Source organism: Brassica oleracea, chromosome C9 (genome assembly GCF_000695525.1).
Source record: "Brassica oleracea var. oleracea cultivar TO1000 chromosome C9, BOL, whole genome shotgun sequence".
Lineage (NCBI taxonomy): Eukaryota > Viridiplantae > Streptophyta > Magnoliopsida > Brassicales > Brassicaceae > Brassica > Brassica oleracea.
Window position 1 is genome coordinate 42,599,912 of NC_027756.1, and position 14,199 is coordinate 42,614,110.

General features: G+C 38.3%; 1 protein-coding gene and 1 pseudogene across 2 annotated transcripts; both read left to right on the forward strand.

Annotated features, from left to right (window-relative positions):
• The first annotated feature begins 1,440 nt into the window (after window positions 1-1,440).
• On the forward strand, window positions 1,441-8,158 carry LOC106315078 (annotated as a pseudogene).
• Window positions 8,159-8,252: 94 nt separating this feature from the next.
• On the forward strand, window positions 8,253-10,259 carry LOC106317590 (probable NOT transcription complex subunit VIP2). Of its 2 annotated transcripts, none has more exons than XM_013755381.1 (6): window positions 8,253-8,316; window positions 8,806-8,888; window positions 8,997-9,100; window positions 9,187-9,364; window positions 9,444-9,769; window positions 10,051-10,259. In XM_013755381.1, the coding sequence occupies exons 3-6, from the start codon at window positions 9,007-9,009 to the stop codon at window positions 10,140-10,142; spliced, it is 690 nt and encodes a 229-aa protein (XP_013610835.1). In that variant the 5' UTR covers window positions 8,253-8,316; window positions 8,806-8,888; window positions 8,997-9,006; the 3' UTR covers window positions 10,143-10,259. The 2 variants fall into 2 exon arrangements, with proteins under 2 accessions (XP_013610835.1, XP_013610836.1); XM_013755382.1 differs by having other exon boundaries at window positions 8,997-9,097.
• Window positions 10,260-14,199: the final 3,940 nt, after the last annotated feature.

The window sequence follows — 14,199 nt, forward strand, 5'->3', positions numbered from 1 at the left end:
GAGGGTAGATTCGTAGATGATCCAGTTTACTGTTTACATACTGTTTACATATGTGTATTGCAAATGGATCATCGCGTGTGCAGTCCCTGTAAAGTTTTGGTTATCTCTGTATATAATAAAGGTAATAAGTTATATAATATGCCTTAACACTTAAACAGATAGATAGTTTAGCATCTACAAAATGGATCACAAGGTAGTAACAAATACTTGCAAGGGATGTGGCGGTTGGTGTTGGCATCACGATATCGTTTGGCACGTCACAAGTCAATTACATAAACCTAGTAACAGAGACTTATCAATGATACCATCCCCTTTTGGCAAAGTTCATAAAAATAAGAGAAATGGCAGAAACATACTTTGTTAGATATCCGGCCTAGGCCCATGGGAAATTCATCAGGATTTATATCTCTATGCAGATATCCTTTGGAGTGTCCTTTACTGCCCTTCGCGCAACAACAGCGAGTTGAGGATGCTTTGTTACACTGCATGTAAAAAAAGCACCATTTCAAAAGTTCAAAGCTTGCCTCACTGATTGATTTAGAGTTAATTCATATAACTAAACCAATGAACATGAATGATTTAAAACAGAACTGACCCAAATCAAGTCTCCAGAATGGATATAACCAATGCACATAAACTTACAATCTTAACAGCGACTACGGGGATAGTTTGGTTTGCAATGAATTAACGGAACTCGTAGCTCCCATTTGGCTGGTCCGGGTGATGAATCGTTGAAATACACGGCGACGGGAGATTTCCGGTGGTGAGGACAGATGGCCATATAGCTTCTTCAGAGTAGGTTTTTGATATTTGGGTGGAACGAAACAATGAAGAAAGAGATTTAAAGATCACCATTGAATGATCAAGAGTAGCTCAAGGCAACTGAAAATTCTGAGAACGGAGATGTCAGCGAAGTGGAAGAGTCGGGGAAGACCGGCTGTGAAAGCTTCACCCGAAAATAGGGAGAAAAAATGGTCCTTCTTTGGTCCGAATAAAAGTGTAAAATCAGCCCAAACTAAAGCCCGGTTCAGATAAAAAGAAATGATTGATGCGGTGATTTAAAGATCTCTTATTGGTTGATTTTATTAATCCTACATGGATAGCCTAACTGATGATTATATAGCCCTTTTAGTATTGTAAGATATTCTCATATTTTGCTTAAAAATTCTTATATTTTTCTTATATGTAAAAATATTATGCAAAAGTATTGATATAATTTAGTTATTTAATTGACACACATAACCGGACATGGAATTCTGATGTCAAACTCAAGTTATTTTCTTCTTTCGGAGACTCCAAAACCTCTCCAACCGCAACACAAGATCCTTATGTCCATGAGAGTTCCTTACATGACAGCTAGTCCTGGGAAGCGGGTCGGATGTAGTTGATAAGATAAACCAACGCGTATTTACAATTTACCTAAACAACTTTACAGCAGAAATGAAAGCCGATGTAGTTGGGTGGATGGGAAGGAATGGTGTTGCTTGGGACAAAGATTACATTGTGAATCTCCCTAGTGGCGAGGGTATATTTGTTGATCTTCATCCTAATGAAAAGGAACATCCGGAGTACTATGACTCCATACTTAATGGAGTTGAGATCTTCAAGATAAACGGTTCAGATGATAATCTTGCCGGTCCTAATCTTATACCTGGTCCACGGGTGATTCCATACATCAGAGAGATTGGCAAATTGTAGACAAGAATGAAATCAGAAACAATTTCAATACCTATCAATTCTACTTCTCTAGTTATATAAATTTCAGACTCTAATAATTAACCCATTCTTTACGGAGTGTAAGATCATATAAGATTCGTTTTGGAGTTCTTGTTTGGGCAATGTATTTGTATGTGCTTTCTTCTTAAAATTGATTTAGGCAAGATAAGGAGCAAGGTGTTACAAAGACTAATAAAATTAGACTAATTAACGGTGTGGTTTACGTATTCAACGTGGACTTTTCAGGTGTCTAATTTTGTTAAGTCAACACACACTTGAAGACTTATGTTGCCTAGTCATCATATTGTTAAGGAACTAAATGGTCATTTTTCCAGTTGTTATCACATATGTGCTTATGTTTTCTATGTAAAACATTATAGTATAAACTTTATAAATTAATATTCAATAGACTAATAGATTTCTTCAGTTTTCAGTTGTACCGGATACAAATCGATAAAATAATAAGATAATATTTTTTTTAGAATAACCTATATAAATATATGGTCCCACTAAAATCATAAAATTAATAATTATATATATATATATATGTAATTTTTTGTATAAGTACAAAAAACCATGTTATGTTTGTTTATATTCAAATGAAATTATTTGGAAATTTTCTTAATATTTCAACATATTTTGATAATAATTATTAAAATTGTATCTAAAACACATTTAAATTATATGAATCATATTTTATATATGCCAAATAATATGATAAAAGCAATATGAATGTAGAATTTCTAAATTACGTTAATATAATAGTCAAATAAATTATTTTTAATCTTATAAAAAAATATTCTAGAATAGAAAAAAAATTAAAAAGAAACTTTGTAAATTAGTTACTCTATAAATTAATAAATTATCATAGTCCCAACATTATTAATTTAGAAATTTTTAGTGTAATATTCTTATATTTTGCTTAAAAATTCTTATATTTTGCTTATGTTTATTATGTAAAAGTATTATGCAAAAGTATTGATATAATTTAGTGATTTAACTGACACACATAACCAGACATGGAATTCTGATGTCAAACCCAAGTTATTGTCTTCTTTCGGAGACTCCAAAACCTCTCCAGCCGCAACACAAGATCATTATGTCCATAAAGTTCGTCAGCTAGTCTTGGGAAGCAAGTCGGATGTAGTTGATAAAATAAACCAGCGCGTATTTACAATTTACCTAAACAACTTTACAACAGAACTGAAAGCCGATGTAGTTGGGTGGACGGGAAGGAATGGTGTTGCTTGGCACAAAGATTACATTGTGAATCTCCCTAGTGGCGAGGGTATTTGGGTTTGCTCTTCATCCAAATGAGAAGGAACATCCGGAGTACTATGACTCCATACTTAATGGAGTTGAGATCTTCAAGATAAACGGTTCAGATGGTAATCTTGCCGGTCCTAATCCTATACCTGGTTCATGGGTGATTCCATACATCGAGTCCCACAAGTCTGACGTGGTCCGTCCAAGAACCAGCTGTATGTTGCAGGGGTGGTTGTTTTAGCTCTTATTGTTGGTTTATGTGTGATAGTTGCCTACAAATGTAAACGTAAGGAGCATGCAAGTGATGTAAGAGGGTGTCGTCGCTTCTTTTTTCTGAGATCAAGGTGGCTACTAAGAACTTCGATGAGTCCTGGTTGCTTGGTCTTGGAGGTTTTGGGAAAGTGTATAGAGGAGATGTTGAGATGTTGATGGTGGTACAAATGTAGCTGTGAAGAGAGCTACCTCAAATTCCGACAAAGGTTTTCACTAGTTCCAAACAGAAATCGAGATGCTCTCCAAACTAAGACATCGGCACCTAGTCTCCTTAATTGGGTGGTGCGATGAAAATGGTGAAATGATATTAGTTTATGATTACGTGGCTCACGGGACAATGAGAGAGCATCTCTACAAGACTCAGAATGCTTCTCTTCCTTGGAAGAAACGTCTAGAAATGTGCATCGGGGCAGCAAGGGGGCTGCATTTTCTGCACACTGGCCCAAAGACCACAAACATGATGTTGGATGAGAAGTGGGTGGCTAAGTTTTCTGACATCAGACTTGCAAAGACTGATTTTATAGTTGACCACACACAGAAAATCTCGGCGGCCGTGAAAGGAACTATCGACCCAGAGTACTACAGACGTCGACAACTGACTGACAGTGACTATGTAAGATGCCCGCCCTGAAGTAGTCGCTGACGTAGTTTCTGAAACAGACGTCGTGTTGAGTGGTGAATACCATGTGGAGTCAAGGTGCTGAGCTGGAGTCGTGTAGACTTAGAGAGCAAGAGAGTATCCTAGAGATATGGAAAGAGGAATAAACTTGAGGAGCAAGTTTATGACTTAAAAGAATAGGAATAAGTGCATTCCAAGAAAAGGAAAGCTGCACTTAATTTTATGGAAGATGTCCATATCCATGTTGCCTTGGAGACCAGGGTTTCAGGAACGTGGAGAATAATATAAGATAGCTATGGGTCATCTGTAAAGAGACAGAGACACAGAGGCTGATCTTATAGAGAGAGATATGCTCTTGGAAGTGTTCTGGGTCGTGCTGAAGCAGTGGCTGAAGTACTTGACGGAAGAGAGACACAAGCGGGTAGCTTAGGAATCTTTCAGTAGCCGTTGTTAGGGTGTAACAGACTGTGTAAAGCTGATTAAGCAGATCTTGTAATAGAGTGTACAAGGCGATTTCTAATAAAGCTTAAGTGTTGCTTGTAGTTGTTTTGTCTCCTTGATTTATCTTCTGCAGTACTATTGTGTTTGCATCTTGCACTTACAAGTGGTATCAGAGCGGGGCACCTAAGTTATCGATGAAATCCTGAAGGTGAAGATGGACATGATTGTTTTGGTGCAGAAGGCGATCATGTTGAATGCGGACCAGTATGGTCATTGGAAGGCTCGCATGAAGCAGATGATTCGAGGAATCAATGAAGATGCGTGGGCAGCTGTGGAGATTGGTTAGGAGGAGCCTACCATAGTCACATGAGATTGGAAGAAGCCTAAGCGAAAAGAGGATTGGTCAGAGGCAGAACGCAATCATCTAAGTTTAATGCAAAGGCGTTGTCGGTAATTTTTGGAGCGGTTGAAGCAGAACAGTTCCAGCTGATTCAGGGGAGTACTTCGGCTAAAGAGGCGTGGGAGATCCTGCTGAATTCGTTTGAAGGAGATGAGAGTGTCAAGAGGGCACGGTTAGATCATCTTGGGTCGCAGTTTGAGAATCTCAGGCGGTCTGATAATGATTTTGTGGCGAGTTTTAGTGCCAAACTCAGTGGTATGGCGCATGAAGCATTTGTACTTGGGAAGAAGTACAAAGAGAAGAAGTTGGTAAAGAAGTTACTACGCTGTCTTCCAATGAAGTTGGGAGCTCAGAAGGCGGTCTTGAATATGACCACAAACACGGATGAGCTCAAGTTTGACAAGGTTGTGGGTATGATGAAGGCAGAAGAGATGGAGACATACAGTAGTTCAGTCTTTACATCAGGTGGTGCATCAAGGAGTATAGCTCTTGCTGCTGACAAAGATCTCCGAATGTTGAAGATGCCATGGGGATGTTGGCTAGGAATTTGGGTAAGATGATGAATTCCTCTGGTGGGAGGAATCAGTATGGTCGCCAGGGAGGTGATCGTGGCAATAGCAGAAGAAGAGAATGTCTTAGATGCTATGAGTGTGAAGGTGTTAGTCATATAAAGGCTGATTGTCCTGTAGCACAACGGAGAGAACTTAAGTGTTCTGAGTGCAGAGGTGTTGGACACACACGGCGTGAATGTCCAAACTCAAAGAAGGAAAAAGATGTTCCATTGCAGTCGTCTGATGATTCAGAGTCTGAAGAAGATTGAAAGGTGATGAAGAACCTTGTTGCATTTGGTGCACACAAGGAGGAATCCAGTGAATCCTCGGATTCGGACGTTGATACAGACTCTGAGGATTATCACGTGCTGCTAAATAAGTGGTTGAATCTCAAGAATGAAAATCTGAGGTTGCAACACGATCTAGTGCAGAGCCGTGAAGAGAATGAAGAACTTGCTGAAGAACTTGCGGCTGTACATGAGAAAAATGAGTCTCTGGAACAGGAAGTTAGCAAGCTGAGAGAAGTTGCTACTGGTGAACAAGAGAGAGCAAGGATGCTTAAACGTGATTTGGCTGAGAGTCACAAGCGGGTCAGGATGCTCAATAGTGGGACCAAGGACTTGGATAAGATACTCTCAATGGGACAGCCAGCCAAGGTGAATTGGGGACTGGGATACCGAGGAGCTGAGAGTATTGGCGTACATCAGAAGGGGCTATCACATTTCGTGCAGGGGAGCACATCAAAAAGTGGAGCAAAAGAAGCTTGTCAGGAAGTACGTCGGGACGTATGACAGGGAGTAACGCAGGAAGTTCTACAGCGCGCAGCTGTGAGTAACAAGCCGAAAGTAGTACATCAGTGCAACAACATGAAGCTCAGACAGGAGGTTCTGAAGCATGGTTGTGCAGCTGGTACAAGGAAGGAGACTGATCTGTGCATCATCAACTGTGTCAGACCAAGCAAGAAGCAACATCGGATGTGCTCTTGGTTCTGTGGGAAGGTTGGACACAAGAAGGTGAAGTGTTTTGCTCGTGAGAAGAGCAGAAACATGACCAAGAAGGTGAACAAGACGTTCATTAAACCCAAGAGGGTTGAAGAGGTGCTCTTAGTCAAGAGTGGCTTACTTGATGAGGTCAATGAAGAGACGTCAGGAGAAGGGTGCAGCTCTGTTGAGAGTGATCTTGAGGTTGATCAAGAAGCATCAAATCTGGAGCTAGGACACGAGGTTGTTTGTGGCACAAAGGAGAAAGAGATCGAAGTGCGTCAGGAAGTGATGCGAGATGATCTTCAGGAGGGTGATAGTGAAATCACTCCAAGACAATAGAAACGAGTGCAGAGAGCACTCGGTGTGGATGAGGAGGGGCTCATGGTCAAGAAGATGACACATGACGGAAGCCAGGTCCTCAACATAAGCTGGTCGAAGGGTAGTTCGACAGGTGCGTCAGGTCATGATGCAATACTTGTTCTTCCGCTGCAGCAGGGGTTGTGTCATGATTACACATGAAGAAATAGACGGCTGGGTCAGTAAGGCTTGACATCTAAGCATCTGTTTTAGCTTTGTATGCAATCAAACAGGGGAAGAATGGTGATGTTCTGGTACAGAGTATGCATATCTCATGGGGGAGAAAATCATGGTGTGGTGCACATCTCGTGGGGGAGAAAAGCACATTTTGTGTGGAAGTTTCCAGGTGAGGAACATGGTTGCAACGTGGTTGCTGAACCAAGAGAATGTTGTGCTTGATCGGCACACAAAGCTAAAAGGGTTAGACTGAAGATGTAAGATGTCCGCCCTGAAGTAGTCGCTGACGTAGTTGCTAAAGCAGACGTCGTGTTGAATGGTGAAGACCATGTGAAGTGAAGGTGCTGAGCTGGAGTCGTGTAGACTTGGAGAGAAAGAGAGTATCTTAGAGATATGGAAAGAGGGATAAACTTGAGGAGCAAGTTTATGAATTAAAAGAAGAGGAATAAGCGCATTCCAAGAAAAGGAAAGTTGCACTTAATGTTATGGAAGACGTTCGTATCCATGTTGCCTTGGAGACTAGGATTTCGGGAACGTGGAGAATAATATAAGATAGCTATGGGTCGTCTGTAAAGAGACAGAGACACAGAGGGTGATCTTATAGAGAGAGAGATAAGCTCTTGGAAGTGTTGTGGATCGTGCTGAAGCAGTGGCTGAAGTACTTGACGGAAGAGAGACACAAGCAGGTAGCTTAGGAATCTTTCAGTAGCAGTTGTTAGGGTGTAACAGACTGTGTAAAGCTGATTAAGCAGATCTTGTAATAGAGTGTACAAGTCGATTTCTAATAAAGCTTAAGTGTTGCTTGTAGTTGTTTTGTCTCCTTGATTTATCTTCTGCGGTACTATTGTGTTTGCATCTTGCACTTACAGACAGTTCAGATGTCTACTCCTTTAGGGTAGTTCTCATCGAAGCGCTATGCGTCGGGCTTTGGACCTCACACTAGCGGAAAAGAAAATGAACTTAGCTGAGTGGGCACTAAACTGCTACAAGAAAGGCATGCTTGATCAGATCGTTGATCCCTTTCTGAAAGGCAAGATCACACCAGAGTGCTTCAAGAAGTTTGCTGAAATAAACCGCTATGAAATGTGTACGAGACCAGGGCATAGAGAGACCGTCTATGGGAGATGTTCTGTGGAACTTAGAGTTCGCGTTGCAGCTTCAGGAAAGCGGGGAAGAGAGCGGGAAGGGGATATGGAGTGAGATGGACATGGATCAGACTAAGTACGATGATGATAACTGTAAAGGGAAGAACAATAACAAGGGTTTTATGGTGGTGGTAGTGAAGATTTTGATGGTATTGAAGATTTTGATGGACTCGCATTACGTGATGTGTTTTCTCAGATTTTACGTGGGAGTATTGGATGAAGTAAGATAAGAACAAGTAATCAAGAGTATAATAATAATAAGTAACCAGGGTTGGGTTTAGTTACTTACTTTATTTATGTTTAGGCTTTTGCTGAGCAATAAGAGAGAGAGTGTTATTTGAGAATGAATTGGGCAGTGCTATCCTCTTCCATTCTCCTCCTCTGTACGGTGTGGACATATATATCCCGCGATTCTAAGATTTTCGGAGTTCAATTTTGTTACTTCACTGTTGAAATCATGCTCTGGTGTTATTACGTTTGTGTTGATTGATTTTTATTGGATTTTCGTCAGTTTTGATAGTTTTTGCATTTGATTTCTCGTTCTGAATATATATGCGGCCGATCTTCTTGCTTCTTCTAGATGAACATTGTTTAGTTATATACTATGTTGGCTTCTCTGGTCCTGCACCATGCATGGTTATTAAGATTTATGTGAATTACAGTTTCCTGTGTTTGGACAGCTTTTTAATTTGGATCCTCGTCAGTTTTGATAATTCTGAATCTTTTCATTGCCTATCGATTTCCTGTTAGAAGTTGATTTCATGGTTGCTGATTCCTTTATCTCCCGCTGATGCGTGTATATAGTTACTATGTTGACTCCTCTGGTGGTTGGTTGTTAAGTCTTATGTGAAGCACTGGTTCTTGTGTTTGATCTCAGATCGTAGGCTGTTGTGTGTGTCTTGTAACCGAATGATATATTGTCTCGCGTGATTGTCAGCTCCTGCAATATCAAACCTTCATGTATGCCTTCTTCTCCCCCCTCCCCCTCCATTAATCATTTATATATTATGAAAACCTCAAAATATGTTATTGTCTTACTTAATCATTTCTTGTATTCTTTTTTTGCAGTCCTCTCTCAATGGTTTTAGCTTCGAATCTACCAGATGGGTCGGGGAGATCTTTTGATGCTTCGTATTCTGGTGCGCCGTCTCCCAGTTTTCATCATTCTGGTGGTTGTGATACTTATCTTGACACCTTTTTTTTAATATATTTTGCTCTGTTCTGAAACTTACTGGCTTCATTGTTTTTGTTCATGCAGGAAGTCTTCAGGGACTTCATAATCTTCATGGGAGCTATAATGTTGGGAACATGCGAGGTACACTTTCATCAAGAAACTCAAGTATGAATAGTATACCATCTCCCGGTGTGCAACAACCTAATGGGAGTTTTCCAGTCAAGGATTTGATTCAAGTAACATACATGTTGCTCTCTCTCAGGTGCATTTGGTTTCAAAAATTCTGTTAAAACATATTTTTCTTAATATATATCTTATATTTTTTAGTGATTGTTCTGTAGTTATCTCATAATAGCTCACATGGGCATTCCAGAATCCCAAACAGAGGATGAATTAATGGAGTTGGTGGTTCTATTCCTGGGGTTCTCTCCACGTCTCAGTAATCGGAATAGTGTTCCAATGGGAATGTCCCAATTGTTGGCAAACGCAGGTCCTCGAATAACATCAAATGCAATGGGGAACATGGTTGGTGGAGGTAACTCGAGGAATATTAGCTCTGGTGGATTGTCTATTCCTGGCCTTTCGTCGCGTCTAAATTTGGGAGCTAATAGTGGATCAGGGTTAAGTGTTCAGGGACAGAACCGAATGCTGGGTGGACTTCCTCAAGGTATGTATGACTTATCCATGCATGCAGTTCTTTCCATTTTCTAGTATGAAACTATGGAAAACACCTTTTAGTTTTATGATTATGGGTCTTTGGTCTGGTAACTAGGAAGTGATGTTGAAATTAAGTTTAAAAAGTGATTTGCTTAATGGCCACTTAAAGAAAGTACTTGTTTGAGGAATGAATTATTTTACCAGTTGGACTTCTTTCAGCTGTTATAAGCTTAACCGAGGTGATATTAATGTGATCATGGATCCAAACCTTTGTGGGCTTTATGACACTAGTTCTGCGTGGAGAGCTCTTGAGTTGGCAATGTTATGCGCGGATCTTCATTCTACAAACCGACCAACCATGTCCCGTGTTATTATCGAGCTAAAAGAGTGTCTTGCTTGTGAGAAATCTGAGGATAAGTAAGAATCGAGGTTTGGAAAATCGCGATGAAAATTGGACGCTTCGGTGGTTCATGGTCAAGATAGTTTGTGCAGGAACCAGTACCTGGTCATTCCTTATGCTTGTGTTTTTAAGTTTTTTGTCTACTTGTGCGTGTGGTACCAATGAAATTAAGAAAACAGTGATTTTTGGTTATCAACTTATAAGAATATCTAAACTATTACAAATTTGAAATAACCCTTAATTCACTTCTAATATTACAACTCAATGCCATTGCTTTTATTAAGCGACACTTAGCATAATTATAAACCACCGAAATTAAAGTTACCTTGCAAACCAACTATACCGTTTTTCTTAACAATTAATATTGGTTTAGTTTTGTCTACAGAATCATTGTGTACATGTTTCAATGCCATTAATTTCTCGGTTTGGTATTTTCAACAGAATCAAATCCAACCAATCAATAATTCAATTTCATACTTCTTTATAACAATTTTGTAAAACCTACCACATCAAAACAGGTCCACAATATAAAACAAAATGAGTTTTAGTTCATAATTTTTTTGTTACATTTCTGAGTTTCTTCCTTATATTTACAAACCATTTGTGATGAAATTTTTTTTTTTTTGATTTAGATAATTTAATAAAATGAGTCAAAATTTTAAAGAATATTAAAAGATATTTTCAGTCCACAATATCTAAACTAATACTTTCGTATATTTTTTAAATCAATATCATTTAAAAAACTTTTCCTATATCTAAGCAATCAGCATCAATAAACCGATAACAATCAACATTGTCTGTATATCATTATGTTAAAACCACCTTGCACATCACATCCGATTTATCTAAAAAAGCAAATATATTGTTACCTAAAGATCTTAATCCAATTAACTAGATCTCGATTAGATCCGCGCAACCGCGCGGATTTTTGTTTTCATTTATTTTTATAGAAATATTTTGTTTTCAATTCTAAATTGGCATATATTATAATATATATTTGTCTATCAATTTTTAAAACATAATAAGTTTACTGTATATTTTTTTCATTGAATAAATTGTTTCAAACTTTCACATGTATTTGTATCTTCTTATCTATATATATATTTTCGGATTATTATTTCATTATTAAAATCATAACTATATATATAAAGATTAGTAAAATATTGTTTTATTGTCATATTCAAAGATATTGTAACATTTCACAAATTTAGAAAGTTTTTAAAAAATTAAATTTTTCACTTCATAGATTTATTATCGAGTAAATAATGAAACATTTAGTTTTTGTTTAATTTTTAAAATAAACTATATAGTTTAAAATTTGTTTTCATTGGTTTAAGGTAATAAAGATTAATCATTGTTAGATAATATGATTTTTGTTATTTAAAAAAAAATCTTTATAATTTTAAAAGTTAACATCGACAAATATTTAAATATTTAGCATATATAGGTATAGTATTACAACATTAAATTATATATATTTAATTTATACTATCTATAAATCCAATGAATCATCTAAATTGGTGTGGATACACCTAAACTTAACACTAAACTCACTCTCTACCCGTCACATTCTAAACCCATTTTTATTCCCATTATGTCCCTAGCATATTATAATAACTTACGGATAGCTTACAGACTGGCTTCTGCATGTGCCAAAGAAAGCATCTTTTTATCCCTTGGGTTAAGCAACATTACTTGATACTCCTGACTATAGGTTTTAAAGTGGATGTTGCTTATGGGGGGTTTCAATTCCAGGAAACAAAAAGTCCCATTAATTCTACATGTAATAACCACATTCTTTCATTTAATAATTTATTTCCCTTTTAATACTGTAATTCTCGGGAAGACATATTTCGTTAGTTATTAAATCATGTGACTGTTACAAAAAGTTTTAAAATAAGTGTTGTTAACTGATACACAGTTTGTTAACCGATATATGATTTGTTAACTGCTGCAAACTTGGTTACAAAGGAGTGGTGGTTAGATGATTCACTATGTATTCTCGATCTGACGAAAAACATGAATTGAATGGGTAGAGCACGACGTAAATAGTTTTCTTTAGCTGATACCTGATTTGTTATTTGATACAGTTTCCTGTACATTTGTCACATACTACATGGTTTATTAACTTATACATGATTTGATACTAAAACTAGGTATTGTTTTTTATACGGCCAACAAAACAAATGTATCATGTATATTATTGTTTGAAAACGTACTACATGTTTTGTTGACAAGTAATAAATATGTTTAGTATTATAAAAAATCAATACTATACAAAATTATTAATGTTTATTCTTTGGTATCAAATCATGTGACCGATAATAACCAATGTATCAGTTAAAAATTATAGTACCGACTAACAAACAATATATATATATATATATATACACATGATAATGTTATTGTTAACATGTTAACTTGTTTTTTAACATGGGGATTTCTTTTATTTGGATCGTTAACTTTAAAATCAGGTAGTTAACTTTATATGATAACCGTTAAATAATAAATCTATTCTATTAAAATAGCAGTGTGACCCATTGATAAAAGTATGGTCCAACTATTATTTCTTTTATCTTTATCATTATTTAGAATATTATTTATTATGCTTTATGCCATTAGACTTATATTTAAATTACCAATTGAAAAGACCTAAAAAGATGTAAAACAAAAAATATACCTGCCCTTTTTAAGGGCGGGTCAGAATCTAGTAGTATGTTAAATTGGTAAATATTATGGAATTATATAGTGTATTATTAAGTTATTGATTTATTTAATGTGTTATAATAAAATATCATTCGATAACAAAACTTTTAACATGTTAAAAAGTTGCACTCAATGTTAACAAAATGTGTAACATGTTTTTTTTTTTTTTTTTTTGTAAAATGTTAAAATTATAAGAAGATGAATGCAGAAATGTAAACTAAACAGAGCACCTAGTGAACAAATAGATTCAAAGTCGACAACCTGAGGACCTAAGTGTGAACTAGAGATAGCGAAGCGTTGATGCTCCCAAGGGAATGGAAAGAGAGGAACGAGACCCCGGTTACCGCGAGCTCCCAGAGAGAAAGGCGGCTCAAACCTTGAAGCAACGGGAAAACCTACAGCTTCCGAGAGACTCAAACATCAAACCACACCGAGAAATGCAACCATGGAACAGCTAGCCCGTTTGAAATTGCCACACCGACAGCACGAAGAGAGTCCACAAACAGGCGGTGCCGTCGTTCGGGATGAAGACCGGAGGTTGCTGTCTCCAACCCTCAAACCCCCGGAACCGTATACACCCATTTAACCCACCACACACGATAGTAATGGGACATGTTGGGCACATCTCCTCTGGAAGAAGCAACCGTCAAACTAGCTAGAGCTCGAGTGCTCAACTAACACTTATCCACACGCAGAGGACCAGCCTGCAAACACAGAGCTATCGCCACAAGATGACAATTATTATGGGAGAAGAGATCGAAGTACGCGTTGCCACAGTCAAGAGCTCGGGTCTGAAAGACAGAGACACCAAAAGAGACGCGGATGTAGTCTCGTGACTCGACACGCGCTGTCACGGAAACCCCCAAACCCGGGCGACAACACCGAGAGAGGAAGCTCCCAACACGCACCCACGACTGAGAACCAGCCACAGGATCTCACACTAGCCAAGCGGATCCGGACGAACCAAGAAACCGAGACTCAAAACCAGCCAAGAAGAGACCTCGCCGAAGGGAGGCGGAAGATGAAGGACCGCCGGGATTGAAGCCTCATCAGGACTCCACACGTCATCAATCTCCTGGTCCGAACCCTAGGTCCGGGAAAAAGTTGGTGAAACACCGACGATCTGAACAGACGGGAAAGAGGATCGACCCTGGTTCGAGAACTTTCCTCACCACCGCCTTGGTACCTACAGATCCGCCGGAAGGATCTCCAACGAAGACACGAGGGCACCGACCACCCATGAACCCGACTCCATCGACTGGCCCTAGCTCGAAAACGTCGCCGTCACACCAGATCTGGCACCACCCACGCCAAACTTCTCAGATCTACCGCGA